General features: G+C 39.5%; 1 protein-coding gene across 1 annotated transcript in view; it reads left to right on the forward strand.

Moving 5' to 3' along the window:
* WIF1 (WNT inhibitory factor 1) overlaps positions 1–14,031 on the forward strand; it is a 64,453-nt gene that overhangs the window by 37,321 nt on the left and 13,101 nt on the right. Inside the window, exons 3-6 of the mRNA XM_046649233.1 lie at positions 1,888–1,996; positions 11,056–11,196; positions 12,125–12,220; positions 13,442–13,537. Of these exons, the coding sequence (XP_046505189.1) occupies positions 1,888–1,996; positions 11,056–11,196; positions 12,125–12,220; positions 13,442–13,537 (442 nt within the window). The remainder of the gene's footprint in view (positions 1–1,887; positions 1,997–11,055; positions 11,197–12,124; positions 12,221–13,441; positions 13,538–14,031) is intronic.

The raw sequence follows: 14,031 nt of genomic DNA on the forward strand, positions 1-14,031 counted from the left end.
CTCAAGGAAATCAAAGAGATACCTTAAAACCTCTACTGTGAATTCGTTATTGATAAGATCATTTTGGCTGTCCAGAGAAGTCCTTAAACCCAGCAGAATCATGTTGAGCAGTCATGCCAACGCAAATGATAAACTCTGATATTAAATATAATGAAGTCCATGTTTCCTGACCTACTTTATGGAGCCATACTCAAAAAATCTTCCTCAGCAAAAAAAAAAGCAAAATATTTTGAAGGAGACATTCAGAAGCTACTTTAATACTGAATGTTGTTTTCCTGAAGCATGAGAAGACATGCAAGAGATTTAAATCAAATTGTTACATGAGCACTGCCACATTACAAAAAAGTGCAAGAAGGATATTCCACCTATGAGTAGAGAGTTAGTTGTTGGTTTTCCTGCAAGGACAGAAATAGTGTTCTCTTTGTCAAAGGCATTCATTCCAAGTTGAATGACCCTTCCTGATGACACTCCTTTCATCAGACATCTTACAGTCCTCTGCCTTCCCTTGGACAAGGTAGCAATTGACTGACTTATGACCCCTTATCCTCAAGGCTCTCCTAGTGAATGAATTTAATAAAATTAATTCACGAACTCTGCTACCCACCTAGGGAACCCTTCACAGTGGTTTTCTGGAACCACGCCACAACTCAAAGAAGGGACTTTCATCAATAAAGGTGCTCCTTTTGGTCTAGTGACGCCAGGAAGTGTTTCTTAACTCATGACAAGTGTAGACGATGTCCCTACAGCAGCTGAGTTCGCCCATTTGCATTATCATCCTCATAGGAAGTCCTTGATGCCTGATACATTGATCCCATGACTTAACGCAGAAAGTTGGTGAATGTCCACCATGTAAATCTTAATGTCTTCCACGTTGGAAAATAAATTTTATACTGTATATAAGAAAGGCCATATTATTTTTTAAACCTCTTTCTAGCCCATGTTTATGTAATTAATATAGTTAATCAACCCATCCAAATCCTGAATTTCTCTACAGATAATGCAGAATCACTCAACTTGCCTAACTATCATTTTGGCATCTGCACTATTAATTGATTGTTCTTTATTCCTAAGCAAGAACACGTTGTTTCCTTCACAGTCCCTTTTAATAACCCAGTTGGGGATCAGTTAAGCATCAAAGCTCTGCAGAGGGATTATGCGTCACCACTTTCAGTATTTCATTGCTGTTCAAGGAGGAGGAATCATTTTCTCAACTAGACTTAGTGGGAAAATGAAAATGTTTACAATGTAAGGTTTTATGGCTTGTTGTCATATTGTGCTGGTGGTTTTTGCATTTTTAGGCTTTTCTCCCTATAATTAAATTGAGACCCTAAATATAAACCTTTCAAAGCGAATGAGACTGAGAAATGAATGTTAACAGCAAGATCATTAAATTTTGGACTTTATCTTCTTTTGCCAGTAGATTGCTGCTTTAATTATCTCTTTTTTATTAGAGCATTCCAAATTCTGATCAAAAGACTCATTTCAGATTTGAAAAGAATTAAGGAATGACCCAAGAAGCTGAGATGGCTTTTCTAAGGGCTAGTTGATCATTGTCTTGACATCGCTTGTTTCCTTAAGAGCATTTTTCTCAATCCTTTTAAGAGACAGCAACTAAATAGTATCGTTTAAGCTAAAGAGCTTCCTTGTAGATATTTTGGATGCTTGTTACTAACGTTTTTTTAAGGATCACTTCTCTCTAGAGAGCCTAATTCTAGAGTTCTAAAACCCAGAAGGGTGAGTTACGCCTCACGTCGTATTTTAGATGACGCGTGCTCCAGAGTTCCTGCAGTGAAAGATGTCACCCCCATCAGAGGGATGATGAGCTGAGCACTGCCTTCTCCCTCACCGTGGTCACCGCGGTCCTGATTGTCAATCCTTTTGTTGTAGGCAGAATACTTCTATGAATTCCTGTCTTTGCGCTCCCTGGATAAAGGCATCATGGCAGACCCAACCGTCAATGTCCCTCTGCTGGGAACCGTGCCTCACAAGGCATCAGGTGGGTGGTCTTCATCTCAGAGAAAGGTTTACACTGAAAATGGAATGGTGGTAGAAATAATATTTAAGAGCCAGATGTTAGCCATCAGAGGGATTATGGCATGTTTTTCTGAAGAGGTCTGCTTATTTTAAGGCAGCTCAGTTGTTATATCCCTGTATCTTTGGGGCAAAAGATTAGGAAGGGAGTGAAGAAATGGCAGTTTTATAATTTCCTAAAAACCCTGGATAACTCCAGTTCAGAAATGGTTTCAGATTTAAAAAAGAAAGGAAGAAAATGAGCAGATGAGATATATCTGGCTATTAAGGGTGGATTAATGTAGTGCACACAAATGTGGCAAAGATAAAAAGGCAAATGGGATAAGTCAAGAAAAACTTCCCCCGGATGAGCATTGTATTAAATAAGAATGTAGAGAAGAGAAGAGACATGGAAAAGTGGGAGAAAGGAGTTCAGACTTTCAGAGCTAATCATCCTTCTTGCTAAGAGAATAATAGTATTGTATGTGATATTTGTTTAGAACTTTTCATCTTACAAAGTGCCCATTCATGCATTATCTAGTTTGAGTTATGGTACGGAGTCAAGGCCGGCATTACAGCTCCATTTTACAAATTAGAAAATTCAGACTTACGAAGTTTAACTTTCCCAAAGTCATATATTACTCGTAAGCAGTAGAGCTGAGACTCAACCCAGGTTTTATGACTTCTGGAAAAATCCAGAGATCACTTTATGTTAACATGTTCAAATATTTCCTTCCAGTCCATGAATCTATATCTTTACATAATGGTGGTGACATTATATGTTTGGTTTTGCTTCATGATATTTTTGCCCTTAACATTTTAGCATAAACATTTTCCCATGTCATTATAGATTTTTCCAAAAGTTGTTTTTAATGCCCTTATAATATTCCATTTTATGAACATCCCATAATTTATTTACTCATGCCCTTATTGTGTGTTACTTAGATTGTCTTGAGGGTTTGCATACTAGAAATATGACAGTAAACATCCTTTTTAAAGGATCCTGCTTGTCTTCCTCACCGTGACCACCAACGCAGGGCCCAGAATGGAGCAGGCACTCAGAAAATACTGAACTGGATTAATGTGTATGTCAAACTTGTGGAGCTTATCTCAGTAATTTGTTAAAATATATTCTTAGAAGTAGAATTATTGTGTCAAAGGATATGAACTATGAACTTTTAAAAAGGCTCTTAGAACAAATTGCCAAAATGCCAGGTTACTCTCCACAAAGGCTGTGCCCGTTTGTTCCCTGGCTAGCAGTGTGGGGGGCGCCTGGCTTACTGGTCCCTCCTCAGCATAGGTTATTAATCGTGTTATCTGCTTTGCTGCCTTAAAAAGTGAAAAGTGCTTTCTCACTGTTCTTTTCATATGATTTATTTTATTCCTATTGAGATAAGAAATATTGTCTTATGTCAGACAATGTAAAATGTCTGTATACCATGCTCATTTTTACATTGAAGTAATCACATTCTTTTATTGATTTTCAAAGTCACTATATATTAAATATTTACCTCATAGCAATTTTTTAATTAAATAATTTTTGGGGGGTATGCAGAGGCTTTAAAATTCTCTGTGGTCAAAGCTATCTTTTCCTTTGTGTTTTTTTCCCGTTACTTTTATGCTTGGAAATTAATTCCTATACTAGAGGCCCATTAAGTGATAACTTACACACGCTTCTAGTATTTTATAAAAACTGATTTTAGCAATAGTGTGAGTTGGGCTCTAACCTGAATTATTTTTCTGAGTCGTCAAGTTTTCCTATCTGAGACACTGAGTTGATTCAAGACTTCCTCTTTATTTCACGTGAAGTTCTTCTTCACACAGGCTTTGTTTTAGAGTTTGCTGTTTGTACTCATACTGTAATATTTGTAGTTTTATAATACTTTAAAATAACTGATAACATAACCCTGTCTCTTGTTTAAAAAAAAAAAACAAAACTAATCTTATTCTTCTACAGGAACATTAGAATAATTTTGTCAGATGTCAACTGAAACTCTCATTAGGAGCTAATTTAAATCTGTGAAAGAACCAGGAAGTCAGGCACCTGTACAAAGTCCATTTTCGGGTTGTGGTTATTTACTACTTCCAGTGGATCTGCACTGCCACATCCCAGCACTGTCAGAGTTGGGAACTAACTAAGCACGGAGTTTTTCTAATTTCGTGGCATGAAGGCCAGTGCGGGTGTAGACAGGAAGATGTGAATTTGAGTTTCTCTTAGGTCATTTCAGTGCTGCAGGTCTGATTCGCAGCTCTCACAGAAGATTTGCTTCCAATCCAGATGGGTTTGGGGGCCTAGGAAGCGCCTGTGAAAGAATGAGGCCTTGGATTCTGGAGACTCATTCCCCTGTGATTTGTAGCCCCAAGGATAAGGATATCCCATTCCAGAGACAGGGATATCCCAGTTCTACTCGGATGGCATAGCTGGGGCTTCACCGTATCATGAAGATAAGAAAGACACTCTGACCACCAAGTTCTTGGGATATAGCCATTACTCAGTCTGTGCCATGTCACATGGCGTTCCTTTTTAGTTGAAGATGATTTTCTACCAAATTTGTCCTGATCATATTTTTTTCTCTCTTCTTTTTTTTGTGGAAGCAATAGGAATAAAACAAATACATAACTTGTCTCTCAATTTCCATTTTATATTTTTGAATATGTTCCTTTGTCTTTTTCTGATTATTAAAAGAATACAAACTCATTGTAACCCATTAAAATGCATTAATTAAATTAATTACACAATAACACTTGCTCAACTTCCAATAAATCTTGAATCTTTGGATTTCTAACTTAAAGCTTGTATCCTAAGCTTTATTCACTTTTTGTGTCTAATGAGGAAAGCTTACTGAAATCCTACTTTTTAGGATATCAAAAAAATAAGATTTTGAACATATGATGTGAGAATATTTTAATAGGTCACATTTAGATAAAAATATCATTTTCTAGAAATTTGGAATCTTTATAAATAATAAAATTTAGAGGGAAAATTGGATGATGCTTTGGGCAAAGTGAGATTAAAAAAAACAAGCCTTCTCTGGGACGAGGTGACTTATGCACGTGTGCAAACACACACACACACCCTTCTGCATGTACAGCTCCACCCCCCACACATCGGTTTTGGGAGGCAGATGTAGGGTTTGTTTGCAGAAATGCAGGTGCAAGACATTTATGGGAATTTTAGCCCATTGCAGGGCGGTTGTTCATTAGCCTCATTAATTAGCTCAGTCGCCACAGTAGGAGCAGTGAGGGTACCTTGAATTATTAAAAAGTAACCAAATCAGTGTGTCTTTGCTCCTAAGCATTCAGGTAGCATTCATTATTCTACTGGGCTGTTTTATACCCCCAAGCTGCTAAGCTGTTCTTTTATCCCACAGACTCCTATATGCCCAAACATTGCATGAAAAAAGAAAACTCTTGATCTTTAACAGTTATGAAGTGCCTGCCTTCTGGCATCTGAAGAGAGCAAAAGCAGGAACTACAAACTGCGGGCTGGGTCAGTAAAATCACCGAGCTGGACAACAAAAAACAGTTTCCCTGCAGCCCAGCTTTATCTCTGAACAGTCTGCATCTGTCCTACCAGGAAAGCAGCAGAGCAGCGGTGTTTCTCCACCAGGACTTGCAGGAATCCGATGTCTAGAGATGTTTCAGTAGGTGCCAGTGGTGGAAGGACCATCTTCTTCTTAGTGACCCCAGTCCTTAACAGAATGTGAAGCCCAGAGTGGTGCTCAGTAGTATATGCTGGGAGAGTGAATGGCTGTCAGCACAGCTTGGAGCACTGATGACGGTTTGTGGCGGATGACTTATAATCGTGTAGCGGTTTAGAATCATGTGATATTGAGGGTGAGCGCTGGCCCGCCTTTCTCATCTCTGCCCTTGTTGTAAGGGCAGTGGGTCGCGTGACCGGGAGCTGAGGCTGTATGAGCACCATGCCCATCTCAGAATGGAAGAGGTGTTTAATCAAAATATCTACTTCTATATCAGAGTGAGTTTATGTGCAATCAATTGCACTTCAGTATGCACTCGATTGCCATGTGAGCTGTGTTCAGGCTGCCTTCGTTTTTCCAACTTGTTTTAATTTATCTCGGTTTAGATTACACAATCTGGACTGCCCTATAATTCATAGCATCTGGCCTAATTTCATCTAGCTTTTGGCAAAAGTGCCTCTCTACTCTTATGTTTATTGTTGCAGAACACAATGTAGCTTTCACGTTTCTGTTCTTCCTTGGAGGTGGAGAGCCTGTGCTTTTTCTGCCTTCCGTGTCTCTTTTTCCTTGTGCGTGTGTTTTTCTGAGTGGGTATTATTAATATTTTATTCTCTGTATCTCCCACTGTCTATGGTGAATTTCTCTCTTTCTGTGTGTGTGTGCAGTTGTGCACGTGTGTGTGCAAGTGTGTGCCTGAGTGTATACATGTCTGAGTGTGTCTCCCCTAATACTTGGTGTCCATCAATGCCTAGTTTGTCACACACAATATCCAAGGTGCTGAGATTACAAAAACAAATAAGATATGGTCCTTGCCTTTGAAAATCTCATCCTTAGCAAAGGATGCAGAATCCTAATTAAATCATTATACTGGAACGCCACCATATATAAAGAGGTGTTTGTGAAATATATAAGTGGAATGATTTATGTGGGGGGTGTTAGGGAACGCTACCGAGAGCAAGTGGTCTTTAATTTTGGTCTTGAAAGGCGAGTGGGAGAACACTGGGCAGAAAAGAGGAGGAAGAATATTCCAAGAGCGGGCGGGGTGTGCAGTCGGGGCATCGTGGACGTGCGCATGTTTGGGCACTGAAAGAAATCTCGTTTGGGTAGAGCACAGTTTTCACAAAAGTCATTTGCTGAAGATGAGCCTGCCTAAAGGCAGGTTTGGTTTTTTTAAAGCAAAATTCTTTGAAAATATTTAAAAGATGTTTAGTTATAATTCTTATTACTTGAATGGTCTTAGAGATGAAATTTATAAGCAGAAAGGAGGACAAGTAGAGTTTGCACAAAAGGAAATAAAATTTCCATTTCATGTTTTAAAATTGAAAGATAAAGTGTACTTAGTTTAATTTACACATCTTTCATTAATTTCTACTTTTATTTTAAAAGTTAATTCATTGAGACTCATAAACTAGGTACCTCCTAACTCCTAAACTTTATTTCCTCGTTCCTTCCAAATCATCCTATGATAGGGTTCAGACCATAATGATGGTTATATGCCTCCTGGTTCTAAAGGGGTAGATATATGTGCGTAAAACTTTCCCACCTGGACTAAGGGAGTTTTTGATGTGCTCATTTTTAACTTGAAGTTGAATTTGTCAGGTTGGAATTATAAATATATAAGTAAAATAAGCACAATTTTAAACCTAGAGTGGGTTAGATCTTTAAAAGATGAAGAAGGAGGGGCCGGCCCAGTGGTGCAATGGTTAAGTTCGCACGTTCTGCTTCTCTGCGGCCCGGGGTTTGCCGGTTCGGATCCCGGGCTCAGACATGGCACCCCTTGGCACGCCATGCTGTGGTAGGCGTCCCATGTATAAAGTAGAGGAAGATGGGCACAGATGTTAGCTTAGGGCCAGTCTTCCTCAGCAAAAAGAGGAGGATTGGCAGCAGCTAGCTCAGGGCTAATCTTCAAAAAAAAAAAAAAAATTAAGAAGGAAAATATTTCATATTAATGCTAACTGAACATAATTTTAGATTAGTAAAATAATTGTTAGGGATAGCTTTTCTGTTACGAAGAAGATGAAGATGCCACATCTTTAGTTAGCTCCAAGATTGCCTGCAGTTTTTCTATTAAAAAATATAACAGACTTGTTCTCCCTTTTGCATTTGGTGTAATTTGGTATAACTAGCTGTGTGTATGAGTGCTTTGATAAGATTTTTTTTCAGATGAAAGACGTATTTGATGGTGAATGACAACATTACATTTTCCTTTAAACTTTCAAATAACAGAACTTTTCACACAAAAAAATTTCTAAAGAATTATTTTAATAGTCTTATTATTAGTCTTATGGCCAAATGAGGAAACTGAGACCCAAAGATGTTAACTAAACTACCCTGAATCAATGGGTCATAACAAGTACAACTGCCTCCCTGATCCTTGTTTTTTCGTTTGTTTGTTTTTTTTTTTTTTGGAGGAAGATTAGCCCTGAGCTAACATCTGCTGCCAATCCTCCTCTTTTTGCTGAGGAAGATTGGCCCTGAGCTAACATCTGCACCCATGTTCCTCTACTTTATATGTGGGACGCCTGCCGCAGCATGGCTTGACGAGCATTATGTAGGTCCATACCGAGGATCCAAACTGGCAAACCCTCGGCCACCAAAGTGGAGCGCGTGAACGTAACTGCTGTGCCCCCAGGCCAGCCCCCCGATCCTTGTTTTAAGCATTAGATGCTATTTCCAGCAGACAGTTATGCCCCTGTTGTGAAGTTAATATGTAGGCAAATTGAAGTTAGAGAGATTATAAAAGTTGATACCCAAAGAATCCAGGAGTTGCAAACCCAAAACAAACACGGCAGCTACTTCCAATTCTAATTTAAGTCGGTGGTTTTAAACATATGTCAATGTTTATTTTATTTTTCTAGATTTTCAAATGATTAAAATATTTTATTATCATAGCATGTCTTCGAAATAAATCACTGAAACACAAGTGCCACAAGGGGCAGGGGGTTTATTTGTCTTGTTCTCTGAAGTGTCCCCAGTGCTTAGAACAATGGTTGACACATAGAACCACTCCATAAATATTTACTGAATGGTTGAACTCTTTGTATTTTGACTCAAATTTGTATTTAACCATTTAAAGGGAAAAATTCATCCTGAAAACCCTAAAGAAAGTTACTTATGGTGTGCTTTCCTCATTCAGCTTTCTTTTGGACCTTGTGTTCTTGTTTTCCTTCCCAGGGGTTGTCCAGAGCCGTATTTTTTAGATCCCCACAAGCCAGGGAACTCTGCACATCTCTTTACTTCCATTGACTTAGAGGCTGTGTTCGCAAATCACAGACTTTTACGTGAGCCTCCAAACCCTCCAGAAGCTCCCTGATGACTGGAGCATGCACAGAGTCATCATTTAACCAGATTTGTAAATGGTTTGCTTTTAGCACATCTGAAAACATGGGCAAACGAGTAACTGTTATTTACTGAATTTTCCACACATATAATAAGACATTTTTTGATTTTTAACATTCAAGATACATTTTGAAATTTGACAGTGCTGATAAACAGAAATGAAGATAAGTTTACTTACAAGCATCTTCTCTTCCTTTCCAAGATTCTGAAAGCTAAAGTAAAACCGAAGTGCCTTTTTAAAAGAATTAGGTGGGCTGCAAAGTGGCGGCTGAATAAAGTCCAGGAAAAAGATGCATCTGGAAAATGATGATTTAGATGATGACGTGGTGAGGAAGATTCTGAAAGTTCTATCTTTAACTATCCTTTCAGTTTCTTCCATCTTTTTATGCCTCAGGGCAATTATTGGCCTACCCATTCCTGCACAAGATTCATGAGAAAGATAAATGAAATTTTATAGGTGAACGAAGTGAAAATGCATTGGAAGAATTAACAATGGAAAGACATTATTTGTGAGCTCCTTCACTTCCTTCATAAATGGAAATCCCTACAACAGACTTTTGTGTTTTGTCAATTGGTATTTTCATATGTAAGATTTTGTTAACCCAGGGCTTTCAATGGGAACGATTTTTCTTTGGAACTTCAGGCACAGTTTTGCTTTTCTCTCTCTTTTTATTTCTGTTAAAATATCTGTGTTTCCTTTTCATCATTTAATTGGTTATTTGTAGTGCTTAGATCTCAAGATTCAGGAGAGCTGGAAACCCATGCTATTTTGAGAATGGCCCAGTAATGAACACTGACAATGCCAAGGCCTTGAGAGGGTTTTTGGTTGGCAGGCACGTTAAGAAGATTCTGTGAGCAGTTTGTGTGTAATGCCTTATGGAAAAGAGCAGACCAGTTTCCAGCTCATTTCTTCCTATAAACCTAGGGGAAGGGTTTATGAAAACTCTAAAATGAAAGGATTTTTCTTGGCTTGGTATAATTTTCCCAAGCTTGGCAGTAACCATAACAAAATGAAGCAAAATTCTATGTGTATACCTATTAGCAATATTTCTTCCTATTCGTAAGGAAGAACTAGAGCCTAGTGGATCAGCCAGATCAGTTTTCCCCAGTGGATATGTTATGATAATCCAGCGAATTTTAGAAATTTACATAATCGGTCTCTCAGCCGATGACTTGAGCCAATTTCCACCCAATGATTTGTGGCTATACTGCGCTGGTGGCCTCTTCACTCTCTCTGTACAGCAACATCATTAGTTCCCACACTTTGTTAGTCAACACCTACACACCCCAGGCAATCCTCACACTCTCACACAGAAAAGTGGCTCCTCTTCAGGAACCTAACCATTAGATATAAGCCTATCATGGGCTTATTTCACCGCACAGAACTCTCTTCTGCATCCCCAAGATGTGGACACTTCTCAATACATATTAACATATAACCTGAGCAAACATTAACCTCAATAACTCAGTCCAATGATTGGAGTCTAGTCTGAGTTGTAGAATATTCCCAAAGAAAATATTTTGTCACTTTCAAGCACACAGAGTAAAAATAAACCAGCGGGCTTTGCTTATAGGGGTTTATTTAACGTATTTTGAAATGTTGATTTTTTTAGCTCTTTTTGGATTCTATGGAGGCTGGTAAGAGTGCCCACAAAGTTTCTTTCTCTAATTAGTAAATCTGTACTGACTACTTGTACCTTTAATTGTCAGAGAAAATCTTTCTTTCAAGATAGTGCAAGCTCAGACTATGCACAAACTATCCCAATTCCATATTAGTAGAGTACAAATGAATGAGGGTCATTATTCTTTCTGCACCCAGTGTAATGTACAAGTTCTGTGGAGAATGACTAGATGATCAAAATTCTGTTCCTATTCCAGTGGACACATTAGAATGTCACATAATGACATGTGAACATTTTTGCTTTGTTCTTTCTGTCTCACCAAGATTTCTGCAAAACTGGAATCGACTAGATAAACTGTTCCTCCATACTTTCTTTTTCTTTAGTTGTTCAAGTTGGTTTCCCATGTCTTGGAAAACAAGACGGAGTGGCAGCATTTGAAGTGAATGTGATTGTAATGAATTCTGAAGGCAACACCATCCTGCAGACGCCTCAGAATGCAATCTTCTTTAAAACATGTCAACAAGGTAATCAGTGACAGGGATTTAAGAGAAGGCTCTTATGGCTTACAGGTGTGATTTGGGCAAAAAATTATAGAGAGTTAGAGAATTTTTTTTGTATAATTGTAACCATAACAACGGGAGGATGGGCTGGTAAAAATGGGGTCCAATAACAGTACTAAGACACGCTTCCTCTGCTTTGGCCCCGCCCACAATTTTAGGAACTCCAATTCCCCTTCAAAATGCCCTGTTGTCTGCCTGTCTCCTTCCCCTCCTCCAACACCGTCTTTGGGAGTCCCCACCCTCGTAGCAAGGTGGCCAGTCTTTACCAGAAACTGCCACCTGTAAAGGCAGCACTCCCCATTCTGCCTGCAAAAGCTGGGTGCTGCCGACTCACGGAGGACAGTGTGCCACCGACTCACGGAGGACAGTGTGCCACCATCATGCCCCCATCCCTGCCAGGCAAAGGAGCTCACCACCATGCCCCAGGTACCCATTTAAGCGTGAAGACTTGGCTCCTTTCCCATCCTGACACAAGCTTGTCCAGCACAGAATTTAAGCTCTGGAGGCTCAGTGCTCTAAGGATGTGCCGAAAGGTTGTTCCACCCTCGGAAAGGGAATAGTGAGGGCAATATCATTCCTTCTGTTTCAGTGTGAACTTAAGGAGGTCCAGTAGATTGATAGGTGGGGTGAAGGCAGAATAAAGCTGCTTTGCCTTCTTCCATGAGGCCCCTACCCCTGGAAGTAGGATTGACAGAGGCAAAATCCTAGCTTGGTGCAGACTTAGTAAAGTATAAGTGGTATAGAGAGAATGAGGTAGAAGTGTCCGTATTCAATAAATTAGGATAATTGGTGCACTGGGGAAAAAGTGAGCACCAAGGTCTTCATGCTTGCTGTTAATTCACCCAACGTGACGTCAAAGGTGTCCATATACACTTGTTTCTCTTTGGTGAAGCGGAATGCCCAGGAGGGTGCCGAAACGGAGGCCTTTGTAATGAAAGACGCGTCTGTGAGTGTCCTGATGGATTCTACGGACCTCACTGCGAGAAAGGTAAAGAACAGAGACGGCCAGCGCCCCCTGCTTGCTGCCTAAAGAAACGGATGTCGCACAGGAGACCCACATGTATTTGTAACACATCCCCTCAAATTATTTTTCTGGTCACATTATAAGGATTGGTGAAATCTTAAAAAGCCACAGAAGAGCTATTGGAAAGTATTTCTTCTAGGAGTGGTTTTCTGTTAAATCCAAGATGTGGTGAGGGGGCCGGAGAACTTGGCACAATGTCTTCATTCTTTGTGGCCACTCTCCCGCTTCCCCACTCCCAGAATTCACTATTATTTACACTATGATTTGGCATGATCGTATGAATGTTTTGAAGTATTTTTCTTCCACGTAAGTTGGTGTTTAAAAACTAGTGTTATGATTGATTTAAAAGTATCTGCTCCAATTAAAAGCAGCTTGATTCACAATTAAGTGTACACCTGAGTTATGAAGCTGCTATAAGGCAAAAAAAAAAAAAAAAAAAAAAGGTTGAAAACCATTTGTGCAGTAACTACATCCATTTCAATGAAATTACTATTGAGAAAGTTATATAAAAAAAAGAGATAAACAAGGGGCCAGCCCCATGGCCGAGTGGTTGGATTCATGTGCTCTGCTTCGGTGGCCCAGGGTTTCACCAAGTGTGGACACGGCACCGATCTTCGAGCCATGCTGAGGCGGCATCCCACATGTCACAACTGGAGGGACCCACATCCAAAAATACACAACTGTGTATGGCGGGGAGGGGCTTTGGGAGAAAAAGGAAAAATAAAATCTTAAAAACAAAAAAGAGAGATAAACAAGAAAATGTGTATTAACCACAAGATGCTTAAATACTAAGCTTATTTGACCAGAGTGGGCAAAATATTTTCCATCTTCAAGAAATAAGAATTTTTCTTGTTTGCATTTATTTTGGTATTAGGGGATAAGGGAAATAGGGCAGGAAAAAATATTTACAGTCTTCAGAAGACCACATCTTAGTCAAAATGATGATTCTGGGCAAATTATACTCTGTGGTCAATGGAGCAATTCCAAAATTGTCTTCTATGAAGTTGGTTAAAAAATAGCCTGATTTACAGCACAAAAATAATTTTTAATATAGCACACTTGTATCTCTAAAGAGTGACTGACTATTTTAGAATCAACCACAAAGCTTGAAAACGTAGATCTGTTTCCAAAGTGGTCTTGCTCCAAAACCCTATTTGGCCTTAATCGGAGTTCTCTCTCTGTTAGCCCTGTGCACGCCCCGATGTATGAATGGCGGGCTCTGTGTCACTCCGGGTTTCTGCATCTGCCCGCCTGGATTCTATGGAGTCAACTGTGATAAAGGTAACAGTTTCTTTTTAAGAACAAGGTTCTACTTACTTTTTAAATGTTTGGTTAAAAGAAGTACATTTAATGTATCATCACTCTTTGTAACAGCTCTGTAAATAAGTTGTATCGTTTAGCTGGCTGCTATAATAACTTTAACCCTAAATTTGAGTGTAGTTTAACACAGTAGAAGTTTCTTTTCACTCGCAGAATGCTCCGGTGCAGGAACACTGGTCAGTGGGCAGGCAGCTCTTCTCCATGCAGTGACTCAGGGGCCCCCGTGCCTTTCATCTGTGGCCCTGCCTAGAGCTTTAGAGTTCTCTGGATCCAGCTGATAAGCAGAGAAAGAGAGACTGGAGTAGGCAAACTGCTTGGAAAAAAAAGGCCCTGCTCCAGAAGTGACCCACAAAACTTCCACACCTATTGCATGCATAGGAATTAGCCTCATGCTCCTACCTGGATGCAGGAAAGAGAAATATCATCCCTGGCTGGACAGCTGTCTCCCGCTGACA

This window comes from Equus quagga, chromosome 1 (genome assembly GCF_021613505.1).
Source record: "Equus quagga isolate Etosha38 chromosome 1, UCLA_HA_Equagga_1.0, whole genome shotgun sequence".
Taxonomy (NCBI): Eukaryota; Metazoa; Chordata; class Mammalia; order Perissodactyla; family Equidae; genus Equus; species Equus quagga.